This window comes from Amborella trichopoda, chromosome 12 (assembly GCF_054954075.1).
Source record: "Amborella trichopoda isolate Santa Cruz 75 chromosome 12, AtrichopodaSantaCruz75HAP2 v2.0, whole genome shotgun sequence".
NCBI classification, from domain to species: Eukaryota; Viridiplantae; Streptophyta; class Magnoliopsida; order Amborellales; family Amborellaceae; genus Amborella; species Amborella trichopoda.
This window is the reverse complement of record NC_142347.1, coordinates 49,939,296-49,961,450: the sequence shown is the minus strand read 5'-3', so window position 1 is coordinate 49,961,450 and position 22,155 is coordinate 49,939,296. Positions and strand designations below refer to the sequence as shown.

At 36.8% G+C, this 22,155-nt stretch overlaps 1 protein-coding gene across 25 annotated transcripts in view; it reads left to right on the top strand.

The window, feature by feature from the left end:
* LOC148779651 (pentatricopeptide repeat-containing protein At4g18975, chloroplastic-like) overlaps positions 1-22,155 on the top strand; it is a 60,866-nt gene that overhangs the window by 6,225 nt on the left and 32,486 nt on the right. For 14 of the 25 annotated variants that reach the window (XR_016045528.1, XR_016045536.1, XR_016045529.1 and 11 more), the window contains exons 4-8: positions 2,257-2,443; positions 3,795-3,888; positions 8,630-8,705; positions 16,241-16,360; positions 17,833-17,976. Coding sequence is in view for 7 of the 25 variants with exons in the window: in XM_088853267.1 (XP_088709393.1) it covers positions 16,262-16,360; positions 17,833-17,976 (243 nt within the window). In the remaining 18 variants the exon portion in view is untranslated. Of the gene's footprint in view, positions 1-2,256; positions 2,444-2,828; positions 3,200-3,794; positions 3,889-8,629; positions 8,706-16,240; positions 16,361-17,832; positions 17,977-22,155 lie in introns of those variants that run through there. The other 11 variants (XR_016045537.1, XR_016045535.1, XR_016045534.1 and 8 more) reach the window with 3 other exon arrangements.

Below are 22,155 nucleotides of genomic sequence, written 5' to 3'. Positions count from 1 at the left end.
TAAGAAAGAACAAAGGAAGTCGGTATGTAAGTGGATTGCAAAGTGGATTTACATGGCCGACATTCCTTTTAATACTATAACTTTGGATAGTTTTGCGTGTATGGTCCAAGCAATTGGGCAATATGGCACAGGACTTATTCCTCCTTCACTACATGAGGTTAGGGAGCTCTTGTTGAAGGATGTATTTGATGTGAATAAAATTTTGATTTCTCAGAGAAAAGGGTGGGAGAAATATGGGGCCACTATTATGTGTGATGGTTGGTTCGATGGGAAATCAAGGGCATTCATTAATGTTTGGTTAACTGCCCAGCATGTACTTTTTTTTTTTAAGTTTATTGATGCATCAGACAAGTCACATGATGGTACATACTTATTTGGCTTGATGGATGAGATTGTCGATTTTGTTGGGGAGCAAAATGTGGTACAAATTATCACTGACAATGGTGCTAGCTATGCTGCAGCTGGCCATTTCTTGACTTTGAAAAGGAAGCATATGTTTTGGACTCTTTGTGCAACTCACTGTGTTAATCTTATGCTTAAGGAAATGGGTATAACATCTTTATTTAGTGGGGTGATTTCAAGAGCTATGTTTGTTGTTGGATTTATTTACAATCACACCATAGTCCTAAGCATGATGAGGTCTTTTACAAAGAAGAGAGAATTAGTGAGACCGGGTATCACTAGATTTGCCACGTCATTTCTCACTCTTCGAAGCCTAGCCAAGCAAAAAAGTGCTTTGAGGACCATGTTTGCTTCATAGCAATGGAGTCAAAGCAAATGGTCAAAGCATAAGGATGGGAGAAAGGCTGAAAAAGTTATTCTGAATACATCTTTTTAGAGTCAAATAATTATTGCATTGGAGGTGGCTCGCCTTTTAGCGACTCTCAAGATAACTTGTCTGAATGATATTTGAAAAAATGAAGTTCAAATTTCAAAATTGACTCTCAAAATGGATTATTGTATTAAGTTATTATTTATTAACTATTAACTCTTCTTGAGCTTGACTTTTGATTTGTATTTTATAATATCATTATTTTGTGCTTATGGTTGTACTTATGGTTGTTGATGGTTGTGTTTAATTATTGTTGTGCTTGTGGTGCAAATTTGTGTTGATGGTTGTTGATTGTTGAATGCTTTATGAAGCTGGTTTCAAGTTTTTAGTTTCTGTCAGGGGATAGTGGATAACTGGATACAGAATCTCCGACAGCTAATAGTTTTGAAGTTAATCATTAGACTAAAATACCTACTATCACATATATCACCTTCATATTTTTTTCTATGCATTAACTTATTGTTTTAGATTTTTTAGAATTTTTTTCTATTTATTGACCGCATCATCGCGATGCACCCGCATCCAGGCCGCATCGAGCCCCATCGCCGCATCGGCCCCCCACCGCATCAAGGCTGCATCCCGCATTTTAAAACACTGGCAGGAACTATGCTCTCACAGGATATTTAGCTGTTTCAAACCCATCCTAAGAAAGAAGGGCACCTAGTCATTTTCTAAAACTACAAGTGGGAACCAAGAGTTTTTCGATAATATAAAGCAGCAAATTGGAAATTCAAACTTATTTTCATAAAGAAAGAGTAATAAATTACCATGCTTTTACAAGTAAGCTCAGATCAATTGCTTCTAAGAAATCAAATTGGTGGTCTGCATCTACTGCCTAGCTGGTGAACCATGTAATTGCATAGAAATCTTCTTTGGATATCCCCGTATTGTATAAAAGTTCTACATCTACATTAGAACAATGAAGAAAGTAACACTTTGAAGAAGCTTCTTCCAAAAACTGGTCATGATTCTTATTTGATGGTCACTAATTTTCTTTGAAAGCAAATGGGTACAACTAGCAGCTGGACGAAGATTGACTCCCAAAACACATATCCTTTTTCTTATATATTCCAGCCAACTGCCCAAAAGAACAGGGTTCCTAAATGAACTATCTTCACAAAATAATGCAAGAAATAAATAAATCTATAAAAAATCAAAAAATAAAAGAAGAAGGAAAAACGAGCCATGAAATGAAGCAATTCATTCCTACAGGGAACTTAAAATTCTGGATCATTTCACTTGAACTATGGACTATGCATATTTCATGTTAACTGTGAACTGTGCACAATAAATTATGTATAATTTAGTAGTGCTCTAAATGAACATTCAGATATTTTCATATTACATGTTCATGCATGTGCTTGTGTGAGCAATGATCGTATGATTTCATAGAATGCTAATTCTCGATGTGTGTATCTTCACAGGATATATACAACAGATACAAGAACCAGATTGTAAAGGATCAAAGGTATTTGTATACTAAAGAATAGGGGATTACTAGTGTAAGATTTCCATTGGCAAAGATGATGACAGCATGTTGCAAAGGCAACACCTCTCAGGCTGCAATTGTCTCCTGGTCCATTATGTTGCTGAGTGAGGCAGCACCTTAAGGTAAAGTCTGCAAGCACAATTTAAATATGACATAAAGAATGCAGTGAATTCCCGAAGCCAGTAATGCTGACAAAGTTATCTTCACATGCATTCCCTAGTTAATTATTGGGTGACAAACTGAATTTGCCAACCTGTGGCAGGACCACATTGATGTTTCCCAATTGCCAGGAAGAAACACCCCCTAAAAGTCTGTACATTATTCAAGTCCAAATCATCAACTGCAATAGTTAAGTTAGACATTAGATGTGCAACGGGGATGTAACTGTCAGTATTCAATAAATACATCTGTACATGTAATGCTAAATATTGTCTGTTTATCATGTTAAATGTGTTAGAAAACCAAATGAGCTCCCATTGAAAATAGCCTTCATTAGTTTAATAGTGATTATGTATGGAACTCAAGGCCCCTGCAAGATCCCCTGAACACTGGGCCCTCTAGCACTATTACAACACAATTGTTTCATGAACTTTCAACATGCAAGAGCAATTTGAAGGTGGACCAATGCAGCCCATGGAAAAAGCATTCTGCCATTACTGACCGAGTTATAGTATAAAACTCGACAATCCTCTTAACTTGATGGTGAAGCCTTTCAACATATTGCTATGAAAGGTAAGGGACCATAGCTAATGAATTATGGATGATTGCAATACTTCATGAACCCACATATTAAAAGGGAGCCATGCCTCAGTCGTTGGAGCTCATTGCAAAAGAAATTCTTTCTAAATGATATTCCATCATTTCACAGAGACAATCAGGTATGTTGTCTTTTGATGAGTTCTTTTGTGCTTTGAATGGATACAAGTTGTATCATAGAATACTGCCTAAACTTTTCAAGATGAATATTATAGTTTCTACTGTTCCAAAATGAGTTGAATATGGAAGCTGAGAGAAACCATTATATTCTTACTAAATGTATCTCGTTTTCTTTTGTGCTTCTTATACACTCGGAATATTGGATTTATGTTCATTTCCTATATTTTAATGGAAACTGCTAAATGCCTTCTTTCTGTTGAAATTAGTGGAATACTGAAGCGAGATTCTAATGGGGAGGGAGCCTTCAATTGGTCACTTTTAGTATCAGCATGTTGGTCCATGTTTTGGGCATTATGTCATAGATTTGGTGCAGTTATTTTTTGTGCATGGTTCTTTCATACTTCAAACATGAAGAAAACACCCACTTTACTCATTTAAAAAATAGATCAGAAAGGGGAAAAAAAAGACGGAACTATAAATCAAGACTAAATATCTTGTTAAGGCTTCTGGAATGACTGCTTCAAATAGACACAAGTATAACTTGAACTTTTTCATTAATGTTAACTAATGGCTTTTCATGTCCCTCTGGGCTTGCAGGACCTCACCTTGTAGCGTAGCAGCTCAATTGATTTTGAAACTTTTGGTTCATGAAATAATGTATCACAGTTTACGATGATGATGGAGGATTGGGGTAGGTTTTTTTTTTCCTTGCTTTCCCTATGAATTGAAGATGAGCTGCAGTTAATATTTAGTGTTTAAACTGAATGGATACTTTGTATGCTTCAATATTCTAATAGACTAACCATTGTTCAAAAAAACGGACCGCCCAGCGCATCGCCAGAAGGCATGGGCGCATCGCCCAGGCCTAGGCGGCCAAACTGGGCCGGTGGTCCCTGGGTGGCCGCCTAGGTGGTATGGAAACCGCCTAGACGGCCGCCCAGCGCCCAGCCCTGGGTGGTCGCTCAGGGCCTGCGCCCCGCCTAGAGGTGGAAATGTTTTTTTTTGTTTTTTGTTTTGATTTTTTTAAAAGATATAAAAGGTTAGAAGGGGGGGATTTAGGTTCATTTGAAACCTAAACCCACAAGAACCCCTTTTAGAGAGAAAAAAACCTCCAGAAAATTACATTTCATTGGATTGAAGTGTCTCAAAGTTTAGAGTTCGAGCAATCAAAGTAAGTGCAAAATTTTATTTTTTAGATTGATTGTTTTATTTTGAGATGTCTTCTTCAAGAGTTAGTCGGAGTGGAGATCCGGGTTGGAAATATGGATACAATTCGAATCCAAATGACAAAAATTGCATTAGATGTAATTTTTGTGAAAAAGATATAAAAAGAGGCATAAACCGGTTTAAGGAACATTTTGCCGGTATTAAGGGGGTTGCTAGCCCTTGTAAAAATGTTTCTGAAGCTATCAGAGAGGAGATTAAGCAATATATGAGTTATGAAAAAAAAAAACAGGAACAAAATCCTTGTCATCGATTTATTTCTGCTACTTCTAGAAGAAGCGATCCGGGTTGGAAGTATAGGTACAACCCAAAACCAAATGATAAAAATTATATAAGATGTAATTTTTGTGAAAAAGATACCAATAGGGGTATTAGCCGATTCCAAAAACACCTTGTTTGTGTTAGAGGTAATGTTGCTTCTTGTACAAAGGTTCTTGAAGCAGTTCGGGTTGAGATTGGACATCTTCTGAATTTAGAAGACCAGAAAAGGTTGAAAATAAGCCTTGTTCTATTGAAGTATCTTCTCTAGGTTCTAGTCGGAGTGGTGATCCGGGAAAGTATGGTTATAACCCGAATCCAAGTGATAAAAATCGTATTAAATATAATTATTGTGGAAAGGATACCAATGGGGGCATTTACCTGTTTAAAAAACACCTTGCCGGTATTAAGGGGGTAAAAATGTTCCTGAGGCTACCAGGGAGGAAATTATACAATATTTGAGTTTAGAGAAGTACAAAGAAAAGGGTAGAGCAGCCAAGACTCCTAAGGCCTCATCTGCACAGACTGCATATACTAGTAAGAGGAAGGTAGAAGAAGATGAGGAGGAAAAGGCAGATTCAGAAGAAACAGAGAAAGACGAGCGTTGAAGAGGGAGATGACTCTGATGATGATGGCCTCGACTTTAATGCATATGATTAGACTGTATATTTTCTAAATTTCTGTTGTATTGAGTGTTGACTTTTATATCTTACACTTGTATGGTTTTACAGTTTACTGTTTAACAATAAGGATTATCAAAATTCTCATCTCGACATCTATCTTTTTTTTTTTCAACTTGGAATATGGTATTTGGTAATTTGGTATTTTTTTTCAACTGAGCAGCCACCTAGGTTCTAGGCGCCCGCCTTGGGTGGCCGCCTAGACACTGAGCGGCCTGAACCCCCCAGGCTGCCTAGGACCCGCCCAGCGTTTTTTGATATGCTGGCACTAACCATGGTATTGCTGGACCAAACCATGTGAAGTTATGCACATTTGTTGCCATGGGATGTGTAGGGTTATATGCATGCTCATGAGTGTGGCTTGCTGCTGGACGTCAATATGTGTTACAAGGCTATATTATTTCTGCCAAAGAGCCCTCAATACCAAAAGTATTGCATGGATCTTTTAATTGTCTCCTTGTTTGTTTCATGTGATATGCCAAAAACATGCAAGTCTACTGCTTCTCTTTGTAGCTCCAACAAATATTCAGCTTGATCATTTCATTATTTCTCCGTGGTTGGTGGTGAATCCAATCTCTCTTGAGGCTTGGGTCTCAAACGTTGAAGATTGCGATTGTTTTTGGGTCAAGGGTTTAACTAGTTCTTCACGAGCTTTGGTCCTTTGATTTTTCATTCTTTCTTTTCTTTTTTTTTTGGGTCAAGGGTTTGACTAGTTCTTGACGAGGTCTTGATCCAGCATGGATTTCTTTTCACCATTTCGATTCTTCGAAAGACACCATATTGTCACTAAGAAAGTGCAGCACAACCTTGCTCTATCACATTCATCTCCATCCATGTGACGTAATGGAAATGCATGTACAAGTTGTAATTCAAAAAAAAAGAAAAAAAAAAAACTAGACGGTCATTTTTTTATCATATTGTGCAGTTGTACATGCTAACAACAACATGAGACACCCACCTCTTCTTCCTCTACGATATTACATTTGTTTACCAAGACTAAACCCCTATGTTGGACATGATCCATAGTTATTTGGACTTAGCTGGTCACCAGCCCAAGCCCTGATGGAGCAGTGGTACTTTGGTACACCCCTCTTGAAAGGTGGACAATGTGACCGGGAAAGTCACTACCTACTAAAATTTTTCTATTTTTTCTTTATGTATTGCCACCAGAATCACTCACAAGTCTCTGAATACAATATGAACCAAATAAAATTGCCGAGTACCCTCACTTGCTTGCCATTAATATTAAAATACATTCGAAATACAGATCTAGAAATAAAAATGCAATAGAATCGAAAGAACATAAACTAAGAGAATACCTTATACGTTACTTCAGGTTACCTCAAGGACTTAGCACACCCCACACCGGGTCTCCTTCACCAATGACACACGAGATCTAAGTCCAAGAACTTGTCTCACAAATTTGGGAAGCCTAGGCAAAAATCAGTAGAGAGCATAACATAATATATGCTAGACCAAGGCTCAACACATGGGCATAAGGCCAAGACCTAGTGCTATAGGTTATGTGCCTTGGCCGTGCTACCCCTTGGCTTAGTTTTCCTTCCTAAACCCTAAAGTTTGGAGAGAGAAGAAGCGAGAGATATTTAGAGAGTAGCGTGTCTCTCCTTCAAGCACAAAGAGAGAGAGAGAGAGAGATCAAGTGTAGAGAATGAGCCCCACTCATAGTTAGTTTATATAGAATAAAGGCTAGGGTTCCTGGGGTTAGGGTTTTGTCATCTTTGTGAGACTAAATCTTGACCTTTGATCTTGGAGATATGTGGGTTGAAGAGATCTCATCCATTCATACCTTAGATCAGCCATTATGATTAAAAGGATGCGATAGAACCATTATCCTTCAGTTTCCATAACTCCATTCCCATCAAATATTGTGTAGAAAAAGTAATAAAGAAATCACAATTAATTTTTTTATATCTTCTTATTTTGAAATCAATCACAATTAATTTCTTACTCCTCCCTATTTTGAAATCAATCAAAATCTCTGCACAAAAGGTTTCCTAAAATATCAAGTCAAAATATGGCATAATTGCAATCTTTCAGTTTAGAAAAGTTTGGAGCAGGTGGGGCGTACCACCAATAGGGTATCCATGTGGGCCCTACGTCCCATAATATGGTGGGCCCAATGTACCCCAATAGGCCACCAAATACTTTAAACATAATTTTAAATAATAAAATAATTTTATAAAATCTCATAATATTTTATTTTTCTCTCTGATAAAAATATATCCAAAAAATTGATTTTTCTTAGTTAAAAATCATTTCTCAATAAAATAAAATACTTAGAAAGGTATAAAAATTTATTTTGATTATCTAAAAAATAAGTAACATATTTAAATATATCTAGGAAGATTTGATGTGAAGGATCCATAGAGTTAGGATTAGGACAAATATACTAAGGATTCATCCTCTCTAGAGAACGTATCTCATTGCATCTTCTCAAACTAACCCAATAGTTGCCATGACTCACAACCTCTCACAAGGGTTCATTAGTGGACTATCAAATTCAACCAATAAAGTGAAGGAGATACAATTCTAGGCCATAGCTTACAGGTCCTTCCTTGAAAGCAAGTCCATGCCCCATTTTAGCAATATGCTCCATGGGTCCTTCCAACACAGTCCAGTGTTGCAGGGAGTTATCTCTTCTATACATGTACATGTCACACACCCTTATCCAAAAGGGCCACTTCCTGGATGGCTATCTAGTGTACATGTCGTATGATGGTAATAATGAGGATTTAGGCTATTGTTCTCTCAAGCCATCCATCACACGCAAGGGTATTGATGGGAGTGATTTTGATTGTATGGTGTTACCATTTTAGACACTTGGTAAAATAAAAAGCCGTATTACTAGAAAAGCTCATCCACACTCAATCTTCTTACATACTTGTTTGCTTTTTTTTTTTAGAGAGAGAAACTCTTTACTGCGATTCTCTTGTTGCACTCTTGCTCTTCAAACTAGATTAGGCTTTCTTCTACACTAATCTACATATATGAGGGTTTATCTTGAAATGTAATTTTCATTCAGTTGTTTTCTCCATTTCTCAACTTTTGTTTTTGTTTTGTCCTTTTATTTTTCTTAATTTTGGTTTTTTTTTTTTTAAAATGCTGTTGTCTTTGTAATCCATTTTCTCATATTTCAAGTTGTTTCCCATATTTTATTCTTCTTCCTCTTTTTTCCCTTGAGGGTTTTATTTAGGCTGGATTTGTGTTTCTACTTGACTGGTTTTATGGTTTTCTTGGTTCCCTGTGTAGATAAGTGGTCAAAATCCCTTGTCTAGTACTTGGCAACACTGGAAAGACAACTCTTCTACATAAATTGAAGAATGAGGTAATATTCTTGCTATGGGTTTTAATGATTTGATGTTTTTGTCTTTTTGCATTATTTTTTGATTTGTGCTTTCTTTTGCATGATTTATTTTAAATCTTGTTTAAGTTGCACAAAGAATGGAACTTTTTGATGAACAAAGAAAAGAATTATTTGTTTTGGTCATTCATTTGTGAGTCAGTTATCCAGGGCTTTCTTATAATAAGCACTTGAAAGAGACAAATTGCTTGTTCCTACTACAAAATGTGCCTGCCGAACCTGTCTACCTGTGCCCATCTTCCGGGATTCCTCCAATTCCTCCCTGCTGTGCCGTAATGCTTGGAATACATACTAAAAACATTCAAAATGAGAAGATGACAATATTTAGTCACTCCAAACATAGAAAATTGAAACAAAAGAATGGGCATTAGCAAGAGATATAATGTTGCTAAGTAGCAGTCACAATGTCAGGTTACTATAGGCTAGCAAGTCTATAGCACAGGAGGATGGATCGATTTTGGCATTACTAGAGAGCATTGCATTTGGCCTAAAGCCTAGTGAAATTTTTTTCATGGTTCAATCACAACAAAGTACAACCTTTTTCTTTTGGAGTCCGCATAGCGTGGCTGAACATGGGCCATGTATACCCAATCTGATGGGCATCCCACAAATTGTATATTAAATCCACAAACCGCTTTGACAAACTTCAGTTCTAAGCTAGGCCAAGTAGTTTTATAGAGTCAATCTTGGTCAGTACCCATGTCATAAAAAAATTGACTTCTCACTAAAAGTTCAATCAACCCTAGCCAAGGGTCATGAAATCGTAGTAAAGAAGTGAGGATATTGTTATTTGATGGAGCTTCTTATGGTGTCTTTATTGTGTTGTGGCAACCTTGGATTAGTGAGTTTTATTATCATGGAATGAAAGAACATATTGAAGGCCTTGATAATGATCCACTCTTGTATTTCCAGAGGGAACTTTGTGAATATTGACTAATAAGTATGTTTAAGTTGGTATGTCGCTATATATGTAGCTATATGCTTTCTATTTCATTTTAGGTGCACGTTAAGAAATAACCAACATCATATGACGCTGTTTGTAGACACGAATTTTGTTTTGGTCATTTATGACTTGCTTGTTAGATTTATTCATAAATTGATGAGCAATTGGTAAGATGGATAATAGCTTTTATTTTAGTTGGAATTCTTATTTCCTTTTCCCAATTCTATCTTGATAAATATTGAATTTCTCATTCAGCCCATTCGATCATTAGATCTGGAGCCATTTTATTTTGATTTTTCATATGCATGATGAAATTATGCGTCTCATGAGTTTGGCAGTATTTAATTTGGTCATAGAATATGTGAGTAGCTGAATGGATTAGATGAATGAAAGATGCAGTTTTTAGATATGTCGTGGTGTGTGGCTCACCACTGTATGCGATTAATGTGTTGTTGCTTCTGACATACTAGTAGACAATCTGATGAGCCTCACCAAGCATGTCATTTTTTGGTGTCAAACATGGAGGCATTGTCCAGTTCACATCTTGAAATTTCAGACATGAACACCTATGGTTTGACATGTTTGCCCCCATTAGTTTTGACATGTGTCTAGACATTGAACAACCATATTCATATATAGGATGCATGTATTTGCTTTTTTATGTTAATTTTTCTTATTTATTTTTTACTTTAATTATGTATAGAGAACTTAGTACCCAACAAATACAAGATGTTGAAGCTTAGTAGTGTACAAACATGTCGTGCTTGTTACCCTATTTTTTGGGGGCCATGTTAGACGCCATTTGTCCATGTCCTCGTGTAGGCTGGGACTGATTGGTCATTTGGTTCTTTTTCTCTAGTCTGATAATCGGAACATGTATATTGCTCCACTCTATGGGGTTAACTTCGTATTGATTTAAACTTTCAAGGGTTTGAACAAGCATTTTATGATTTTTCTTGTGCAGTATCAGAGAAACGTTTCTCTTTCCAATTCAAAACCCTAAGAGCAATGCAAACTCCATCTAACTACCCAAAAAAAAACTACAAACTTGATCGTCTTCTCTCTTTGATCGTCTTCTCTCTTTCTCTCTGATTTTTGTTGGGTTATCCTAATAGCAATCGAAACCCTATCCTCTTTGGTGAGGGTCATAAGATCTCAGACCACGACTCCTTTGAACGCTCTCTACTTGTCTCGAGTGCATGTGCGTGCAATCATAAAGCCTCAAGAATGCTCTCTTGCACACAAACAACTTGAGTCCTAAGCCACTCATTGGTTAAACGTTGATAAGGTGACCTTGGATTCCAAATCTAGCTTAGTGGATTGCTTCGATACCTAATTCAACCTCATAGAATCCTAATTTTTCTTTTAATTATTTTTCAAATTGTTCCAAAATGTGTTATTGTGATGGAGAATGCTTTGGTTAATTTTTAGGAGTTTTTGTAGATTTTTCGGAAATTTTGTTTAACATAAAAATGAATTTTAAATAATTATTTTTAAGAAATGACAAATAAGGACAAACCTGAGCAACCCACACACCCAAATGGCCAATGGGTGTCCCCTCTATGGGAACTATATCATAATTATTTATTATTTAATGAGGTCTTTAGTTGTGGAGCTTGATCTCAAGCTTTGATGAAACCCTAGCCAGTTGTGTTTTTTTTTTTTTTACAATGTTCTATAATTTTATTGCTTCAAAGAAAGTTACAACAATTCTAAACCAAAGGAATGTTTCATAGGTATTCAAGCTAAGAGGCCGATGGGCGGAATGTCAGTTATCCCAAAGATTGAATGTTTCTTAGGTATTAAAGCTACGTAAGTAGAGTTTATCGCCCTACTCAAAGAGCCTTATCCAGAAACTCATTAACCATCATCAGCAATTCAAATTTAGTCAAATCCCAAAATCTTTGGAAAAATGTTAAAAGAAACCCATCCGGACCTGGAGCCTTATCTCCTGGAAGTGCAAAGACTACCCTCCTAACCTCTTCCTCTGTAGCCCAATTTTCCAAAGAAGTAGCTTCCTCAACTGATAAACTCTAAAATTGCAAGCCAGACAATTTAGAGATAAAAGCCAATTCTTTAGAATACAGTCTCTGAAAATGGCTAACGAATTTCAGTGCCTAGGCCGACCTATCCTGCACATCCACACCTTCAAATTGAATTCATGATATATCGTTCTACCTTCTCCTCGCATTAGCAATAGCATGAAAAATTTTCATGTTCAAATCCCCCTCTTTAAGCCACTTAACTCTTGATCTCCGCATCCAATATATCTCTTCTGACCTTAAAATCTCACGAAGCTAATTCATAAGACTCATTTTCACTTCTTTTAATTGAACATATGAACTTCCCCCATTGTAAACAACCATCTCTATCAGATCTGAACTCATCTGCACTTCCCCAATTTTTTTTTTTTATATGGAATTTCGTCTCTTTTTTCCACTAAATAAGTTTGTGCTTATTGTTCACCAACCTTTTATGAATTTGAAATCCATACTACCTTGGGCAGATTGAATTTTTCCAAGCATTCGAGATAAGCTCTATCACGTCTGCTTCTTCTAACCATACCAGGTCCAACCGAAAAGGCTTAGGACCCGTCATCACATTATCAATTTACAAACAAATAGGAATGTGATCAGAAGATAACTTAGTAAGTGCATTAACCTTTGCCAATGGGAACTTCAACTCTCAATCATCCAAAATCAATAACCGATGAATCTTACATTGAATCAGATTATCTACACTGTTATTTGACCATGTGTAATGCACTCCATTAATAGGCAGATCTTCAAGATAGTGCCGCATAATAAAATGATTCAAAATACGCATGGAATGGTTCAAAGATGAATTACATTATATTTCCACTTACCATCTAATCATATTAAAGTCTCCATCGATACAAAAAGGAAATTAAAATCCAAAATGATAGTAGAAATTTCATTCAGAAAATCCTCTTTCAAAGCATAAGAGTTTGGTCCATATACATTGAAACAAACCCATTTAAAGCTATCATTTAACCTCTTTCCCCCACCACAGACCCTTAGAGCTTAAGGCTCGTCAGGTCCCACACAGACCACAAACCACCAGAAAAACCTACAAGATCGATACCCACAAAATCTACTAGTCCCCCACCCCAAACATCCCTAACTAAAAAAATTGAGGGAGAAGGTAGCTTTGTCGCTTGAAAAAGCAAAACATCTGGTCTATGAGACCTAACCAACATTAAAACTACGTGCTTCTTCTTAACCTCCCCCAAGCCTCAAATATTCCAACTAATGAGATTCATTAAAACAAGATGAGGATCGATTTCTAACTTCTGGCTCCTCAGTAGAATCAGTTGCCTGTCTCAAGGTCATGTATTGCTTCAGCCATTTTTCACTTGAGCAATGAACCTCGAGTATCCCAAAAGAAAATGTGCACTGGTGTCTATAAATACATATTGAGATCCATCCTAAACATTCTTAATGTTCTCTTTCAAACAACTCAATGCCTTGTTAGCATTCCCTGTTTACTTTATGAAATGAGATCCCCATAATAGCGGTGATTTGTTTGAGCTCCCACTTTGATTTAGTAAGAATGGTTTAAAACAAGGACTAGGGTCAGTCTCGTGCTTGAGTCTCGAAACTTGGACTCTGCCAAGTTTGGCAGAGACTCGATTGAGTGAAAACTAATGGGAACTAGCGAGACTCGGTTGTTTCCTATAGTTTTCATTCGGACTCTGTTGTCTAAGTAACTCAGGCAAGCTAGGGTAGGTGCGAGTTAGTTCAAGTGGAAGGCTCAAGAATGGCAAGTGGTAGGCCCAAAAGGACATGGTTGGAACTAGTGAGAAAAGATATGGTGACTTATAGCCTCACTGAGGGTATGGCTCTTGATGAAGTGAAATGGCAGATCAGGATTCGTGTAGCCGACCCCAAATAGTTGGGAAAAGGCTCTGATGATGATGATTAGTAATTGTAAATCTTTATTTTTTTTTCTTGTTCTTTCTTTATTTTGGATTTTATTAAGCTACTTGTTTGAATGCATCCTCTCTACCTGCTTTCCATTATGCTTCCCCTCGACCATTGATTCAAAAAGTTGTCTGCCCCGTGCCTAGGCAGGCTACGGTGTGGCCTGGGCGATTGACCGTTGAAAGTAGTCCACCTAGTGCCTGCTTAGGCTAGGGGGCCTGAGTGCATCGTCCAAGCCTGAGTGGACCGATTAAGTGGGTGTCCCTAGGAGCTCGCCTAGTACCTTGCCTAGGCAGATGGCCAGGGTACCTAGGTGGGTGCCCAGGGGACTACGTCTTCTTAGGTGCAAAAATACCCATCAGGTGGGGTATTTATTTTTTGTTTGGATAATAAAAAATGCATATTCATGCTTGCGAATTAGAACTTAAAACATGATTACTGGATACCCCTTGCCCCTTTAATCTGGGCGGGCATTTTTTGGAACATTGCCCTTGACTCTTATAGCCCTAGTGTCGGAGTTTGGATCATGGTTCATTTTTATATTGCATCTTTACCCTTGTTGCTATTTATGTGTTATTAAAACAAAAAAATTCCCTTTTTTGTGTTTCTTTATGCTTTGTTCTCGTAGTTTCTCAATAATAGAACTTCATTCATGCATGTAAACTTAGTCATTTGGAGTCTTACTTGCAACATATTATGAGTAAGTGGATTGCGAGCAAGATGTTTTATGTTTTGCACGTGGCCTTGTGTTTGCACATGTGATTGCATGAGAGTTCCTTTTGGTTTGTTGCTTTTTTTTAATATATGCCGAGTTGCCTACTATCAATGTTCAAAAATGCAGATTCGGTCATTTAGCCAGTTTGGGTGCTTGGCCGCCTAGGGGCCCATGCTCTCACTCAGAGACAGGGTGTCCTCACCATTAAGACTTAAATAAATCATTAAATATATAAGACCTTAGTTTCACTTTCACATAAGATTTAACTCATTAAGATATCACATAATCATTTATTTATCGAATAAAGTAAAACAAAAATAATATAATATCAAAACATGACACAATGTACAAAAAATGAATCAATTATTCATAAAAGAATACAATATATGCTCAACTTCATTGTCCAAATGAGAAAAATTCAATTAATCACAAAAAAGCAATCTTTTAACTACAAACATGTAAATATAGTGTAAAAGAAAAATAAAAAAAGTAAAGGAAAAAACACATGATCCATAACATACTATGTTGTAATCAAATAAAATCAAAACCCTCTTTAAAATATCATAATACTTTAAAAATATCAAAATCAAATTGATGTTGCCAAAAATTCTCAAAATCAACTATTAGAAGCTCCAAATCCACCCACGAACTATTGCCTTTGTTTTGGGAAGAAATCAAAAAAATAAGAAATTTATCGATTTTTCGATAAATCACAAAAGAGTGGTTTTTCTCACCCTAAAGGCCACGGTTTTTGTTTTAGGGGTTAGAATACCTCCCAAAACCGTTTTCCCCCCTTTTTAAGGGGGGGGGGAATTACATTTTTTGACCTACCCAAGGTTTTTTTTCCGTCCGTCCGCAAAGTGTCACGGCGGGCGCCTAGGCGGGCGCCCAAACAGTAGTGCCTAGGCGGCACCTTCGCCGCTTAGGTGGGCGCCTAGAGATAGGGCGCATAATGATCCCGTCCAAACAACCTAGGCGTTTTTTGAATTTTTTCACCTAGTCAGCAGCGTAGGCGGTCGGGCGGCCGAATTTTTGAACACTGCCTACTATGTAGCTGTATAAATTAAAAGAAACTGTATTTTTTTTGGTGTTTTAACATTTTTGGAATTGACTTTAGCATATGGATGGATGAGGAAAATCTAATGTTATTACTCCCAGTTTCTTTCTGTGTATGTGTGCATATGTGTTTTTTTCATGAACTTCAATTTTTTTTTAGAACTTCGTGGCTGTCACTCGTGCCAGATTGTGTGTAGTGTTGACAACCTACTTTTTGCTTGGTGATTCGACACCTCACTTTTTTGGCTTAGTAGTGTAGACAACTTGAGGAAAATACAGAACAAATAGACAAACTTGTTCAGTTGCTCCTGTTACTTTGATTACATATTCTTGGGACCTAAGTGCTAATATACTGGATATTGGTTGGAATTCACTTTCTTTTCTGCTTCAGAATACATATAGTAATCAATAAAAAAAAGTCATATACAAAATCACTGATTGTATAGCATTAATGGGTACAATTACTCTACAAATGGAAAAACAATAACATGTCAAAGTTTCAGATGCAAATGCTGACATCTGGGGTGTGCATTCCACAATTCAAAGGCTGTTAAAATTTTCAACACACTTTGAATGGAGGAATGATGCACCCCAGCCATGTGATTTCACATCTGAAGGTTTGGGGTGTAGTTAATTCTCCAACCAAAAAGTAACTACGCTCATTGTATCTGATCCCATTTTAAATTATTTTTTATTCTTGGTTTGCCAAGGAGGATTTGATTCTTTGCTACTGAAAATGTGACACAATGTTTTCTTCAATATTATCTCACCTGAACATATTTATATGCAAATTTGACTTGATATGATAAAAATAAAATAATGAACTCTAATGCTGTCACAGGTTCGGCATTATAATCAGGCAATGCAACCTGATTTAAATTGTGACATGGGAAATGTGCACAAGAGTGAAATTGGAGAGAACATCGGAAGGAAAGATAAGATACAATTTCTTATCAATACAGTAAGTACGAGGTCCCTTTTGTGACAACTGTGCAAGAAGATGGGCATTATGGTCGTGTGATATGTTTTTTCTGTCTGGTATTTATTTTGTGTTTGCTTTTCATAACCTGCTTTTTTTTCTTTATTTTTTTCCTTTTTTTTTTTGTTCCTTTGCTTGCTCAAGTATTCAAATCTTTCGTGTTGTTTTTCTTTTTTTCTTTTTTTATTATAGTAATCTGAATTGTTTTCGTGGAGCTATTTCGTTAGTGGGAAACATTAGCTACAGAAATTCGAAATTAGAAATTAGACTAGATGGTTATAGGTGTTTAATATGAAAGGTAAACTTCAGTTGATTAGTTGGCATTTACTAAAAAGGGAGAATGCTTTAGGGTGTCTCTGTATTCATGAACTTATTTTCTTTAAAAATTGCGGCACGGTATATAAACCTTCATTTGAACTAACCCCAAATAGTTGAGAGAAGGCTCGGATGATGATGATCATCATTATAAACTTCGATTCACCTATTGGCTTGTACTTGGCCTGGTCCCGAACCGGGTCTTATCGAGTTGACCTGGCGGAGCTTGGCATTCCTCTAAAGTTATGTGGAAATGATGAGTCGCCCATTTTTTTAAAACTCGTTGGGAGTCCCCAGGCTTCCAAGTCGCGAGCTTTCCAAGCCATCTCGATGAGGTATAAACCACAGCTTTAAATGACCTGGTGTCTCTGCAAACTATGATAGAGTCCTATACAAACATTGTTAGAAATCCATAAACTTCGTCAGCAAGAAAAGTGTGGTGGCTCCATAGCTATTTGAGGAAATTTGTAAGTAGGTTGCCAAGGTCAAGATCTCTTTCCACCCTCGTGAAGTGGAAGCCATGAGAACACTGATACTATTGCAAGGGATGGAGTTGACAAGTATTCTCTAATGGTATCTCATTTTCATTGTTACAGTATTTATCTATTAAATTTTGTGAAGGAGATGTAATTGTACATCCATTTTTTAATCTAATAAAACTCTGTTAAGTTTCTAAAAATGAACAAGAAAACAAGAACATAATAAAGAAACACATTATTCAAGAGGTTGAAAGGATAGAGTATAAGTTGGTCTATGAAGAGGCAACTGTAGATAATTTGGGTGGGTAAATAGCGTTTTGAATGCCCTTTTCAGTTTGATCTTTTCCCCTTCTTATTTATCTGGTGTGGGTAAAGTAAAGGTGATGGATTTCCCATTTCTTTTGTAATGTTTGCGTATTTACTTGATACTTGGTTATTCATGCTTAAGAAATATTTTTCCTTTCGAAGTCCAATTGCATATAAACATTTGGTATCTGGACAGTCTTATTGAAATAACTTTGCAAAGTTCTTTATTTGGTAGTGTTTTTTTCTCAAATACTTATCAAAGAAAGTGATTTGTTCGTAATGCCCACTTGAAAACCAAGTTTTTCTCTTTTCTAACATAACGAGTAATAAAAGTTGAGAAATTGAAATTGGCAGCTTCTTCATTTGAAAGAATCTAAAGAAGCCGTTTATGGTGCTCTTGATGCTTGGGTTGCATGGGAAAACAAGTTCCCCATAGTTTCACTGAAGAGAGCACTGGCTATTCTTGAGAAGGAGCAACAATGGCACCGAATTATTCAAGTACACCCTCATTCTTAATTCTTTATATCTATGCCATAAATTTTCTTTGTAAATGTTCTCGGTTTGTTTTGATTCACCATCTAGTGAGACAACGATGCAAGATATATATCTGTTCATTCAGGTTTCTAATGGTAATTCCTGATGGTATGCTCTCCATCATAATTTGGTACACACTGCAACTGTTGAGTTTGTCTAAATGTTGAGCGTGGTTTCTATTAGTATATGGTGTCCGTTTTGTACACTTATTCTCAAAACATCAAGATGTTCCTACAAGTGGAAGGTTCTGATAACAAAGGTAACTAATAAAAAAGTCTCCCATAAGTAATGGGAAAAGGCAGCCTACATGTCAGGTGGTCGAGTACAAATATACATATATTAAAAGAAATAGCTATGTGAAATTCTAGGGAGTAAAATACAAAATTGTCTTTCTTTCATTAGTATATCTAAATTCCACTTACAAGTGCTATATAACAATGTTGTAAATAAGAAACAAAAACCCTAAATACAACGTAGGATGTTTCTTTTTGCTGCTAAATAAATACAACTCAATCCAAGGGCTGAATACAAACTTTTACTGTGAATTCTAATACAAATAATGTTCCTGAAAAATAATAGTAATAGTGGCTATAAAATAAACCAAGAATAGCCAGGAAAACTTACTTGACTCTGCCAAGGTTTACCCCCTTAGCAATTGATACACCCCATATCTGATTACCTGACTGATTGTGCCCTCTGATCGTCTTGGCCTTACTGAATTCTTTGAGTCGGCAAACTCTGTAGGCAGTACCCTTTACAAATCTAGGGCTTGAGAGCACAAAACAAGAATAGGGTTTTCTCTAGACCCTTTAAGGCCTTTCTAGGGCAACGCCACAACTGGCACTTCGCTTGGTCAATTAGGGTTGGGCGTGTAGGCATGCCTTATATGGTTGTAAATCATCTTGGCCAATAGAATTTTAGGTAATCTGTTAGGTGAAAAAGACAATCAATTATCCCCTATTTCTATGAACCACATCCACTTCTAGTCAAACCTAGGATAAGACCAATCAAAATGCATCCTTCTAGTTTGACTAGGACTTCCATTTCTCTCACAAAAGATTGTAAGAATTCAATATCAAAACGATTTGGTCAAATTTAACAATTGAAAGAATATTTTACAAACACAAAATATTCTCTATTCCCACAATATAAGGTCATATAATCTTTTTCAAATATTTCCACAAGGTTCTCTAGCTAGAAATTATTCTCTAATATCTTGGGGGAGATTTCCCAAAGAAGTGGGAGACCTCCACCTACATGTGAGGCATCCCAACCTAGCATCGGGCATTGGCCATGTGGGCCTCATGTCCCACCATTGTGCTTCCCGTATGTTTGAGACCTGGGCGCTTAATTGCCCCCCTCCCCCCCCCCCCCCCCCCCCCTCCTCAAAAAAAAAAAAGGCCCCAGAGGTTTTAGAAATATGAACACTATCCTTTATAAGGTTTTTTACATCTGAAAATTATTATAAAAATTCATCAAATTTCTAAAAATCACAAAAATAATTCTTAACTTGAAAACAAAATTTCTAGAAGTGGATTGTTAGGGCACTCCACCCGACTCAGTACTGTGATCCTCAACTATCTTCTCAAACCAACTCAACAAGACCCATGACCTACAGGCTACAGTCTCATGCCAGGACTCATGATTAACTCATCAAAGCTGGCTAATCAACAGTGAAATCACAATCCTTAAATGTGGATTCCTTTAAGAGAAAGTCACACACACATATTACTATAGTGCATGGGGAACTCTCTATGCGCATTTACACATATCCCTTTATAGGGTATGCAGTTGTCATGTATACATGCCATGTGGAAGTTTGTTGACGATTTAGCTATCACTCTCATAAGTCCACATCTGGACACATGGGACCATGATGCTCTCCTGGCCTACTAATTATCCCTGGACTATCTCTCCGGCTCTAACAAGAGATGATCCTTCAAAAATCTTCTTCTGTAGTGCCATATACCCAAGGGTTAGGGTTTTGGATATGACCACAGGCTATAGACTGCCCAACTCTAGGTCAGTCAACCAAGACACACTCTCACTACAATCCACTATAATTCTTTATTTATATGCTTTCATGGGCTTTAAAGGCCACAAACCCGAACATCTCCCACTTGGCCTTTGAAGGTACTACAATCACTTCTTCTCACTCTCTGAAGCCCATCCCATGTACATGTTTGGCAAAAACATTGGTACCAATCCTTTTCTCAAAGTATATGCTAACATAGCCTTTGTAGGGATATAAGCAACCTCAATCTTTGTTTTCGGATCTCGTTGCCAATGTGGTAATAATCTGCCTAAGTTGCCTGGATTTCTTGTGAAAATACGGCTCTTTGGCCGCACAAATCATGCCAAGTTGTCGCAAAAGATCCTTACACATGGGCACTTCATTGCATCAAATCTAAGCTGATTCAAGACCTACAATGAGATCGCTTCTTTTGCTGCAAGACAACAAGCCATATTGTGACTTCGTACTCAATATTGCAACGATGTTCGGTTCTTTATGCACCAGGAAACAGTTGCACTGGCAAGTGTGAAGATATAATTGGATGTGGACTTCATCTCATTTGGATCACCTTGATAGTCCACATTTGAATATCCTTGTATCTATATGTTTAAGCCTCTTACATAAGTGAATGCAAGATTACTATTCAACTATTGCAGAACGTTTTTTATTGCCTTCTAGTGCTCCATACCTGGATTACATTGGAACTTGCTAATCGTGCTCACGGGTAGCCTAAGCGGTGAGGTTTGGACAAGCAGGCCTAAGGCAAGCTCCTAGGTGGATCTGGGCGCCACCTAGTGCCACCCCTTGAAAAAAATAAAATAAAATAAAAATAAAGGATGTGAATATTGAGACGTCATTTCTTAGACGAGTGTTTATTGATATTCTTTTGGATACTAATTTTTATACTAATTTTGATACAGTACTTTTACAAAAAAACTATGCTCATTTTGTGATTTTGATGAAGAAATGAGGGAGATTTTTGTGATTTTTTCTACTAATTTTGTAATACCAATTGTCATTTTTATGTATTTTTTTTCTCATAGACACATTAGGCGCCTCTCTCTCTCTCACTTCTACACACAAATAGAACATTAGACATCTCTCTCTCTCACGAATGTACACACTCATGCCAATATACAAAGATAACGGGCCACTCGCTATATCACATACAAAGATAACGGGCCACTCGCTATATCACATACAAAGATAACGGGCTAGTCGCTCTCTCACGTATAAAGATAACGGGCTAGTCTCTCTCTCACATATGAAAATACATTGAACGTCTCTCTCTCTCAAACTTATTGCTCTCTCTCTCTCTCTCTGACATATTGTATATTCTTAAATTTAGGTATCTTTCATTAATGAAATTGTTAAGACTATGACACTGCTTTAGGATCAAGTTATACCTTAGGCTACTATCAATGGACGTAACATCAACATTCAAAACCTCTCAAGATAGAATAGTCAGGAGTTCTTCCAAGCAGTGTGTGATATGGAGTTTTTCTGTTCGGTACATCAATTAGAAGTCTATTTATGAAGAATATGGCTGTATGGACAGCTTCAGTCCATAACAACTTTAGAACTTGAGTGGAAAACATAAGGGATAATCCAAGTTCATTTTTATGTCTATGTTCCCTTTCCTCCATTTCATTTGGTTATACAGTATGAGGATAGGAAACTTGTAGCTCTACCCATTGTCCAAGGATAGGAAACTTGTTGCTCTATCATTGTCACTATGAAAGTACAAAAGTTGCCTACAAAAGTGCTTTTGCAACAAACAACTTGAAATGAAAGAACCTTGTAAATCTGAAGAAGTCATAAAAAACTATCACATATTATAGGAATTTAGAAGGAGATGCAGTTTGTGCTTGATCCCATATATCAGAATCCACTAACTCAAACAGCAAAGAAGCTCTTTTAGTATTAAAAACAATACCACTAGACAACCATGACAAATAAACTCATACAGATCAATATCAGAGGATATGAGCCCTTGTTTACACGACTTATTATGAGATTCCATACTACAATGACCTAATCTATGATGCCATTCATTGGCATCTTTATTGCTTGACAAGACACGACCAGAGTTTTGAATTTCTTTGACTCATCATCAACTATGTTGAACC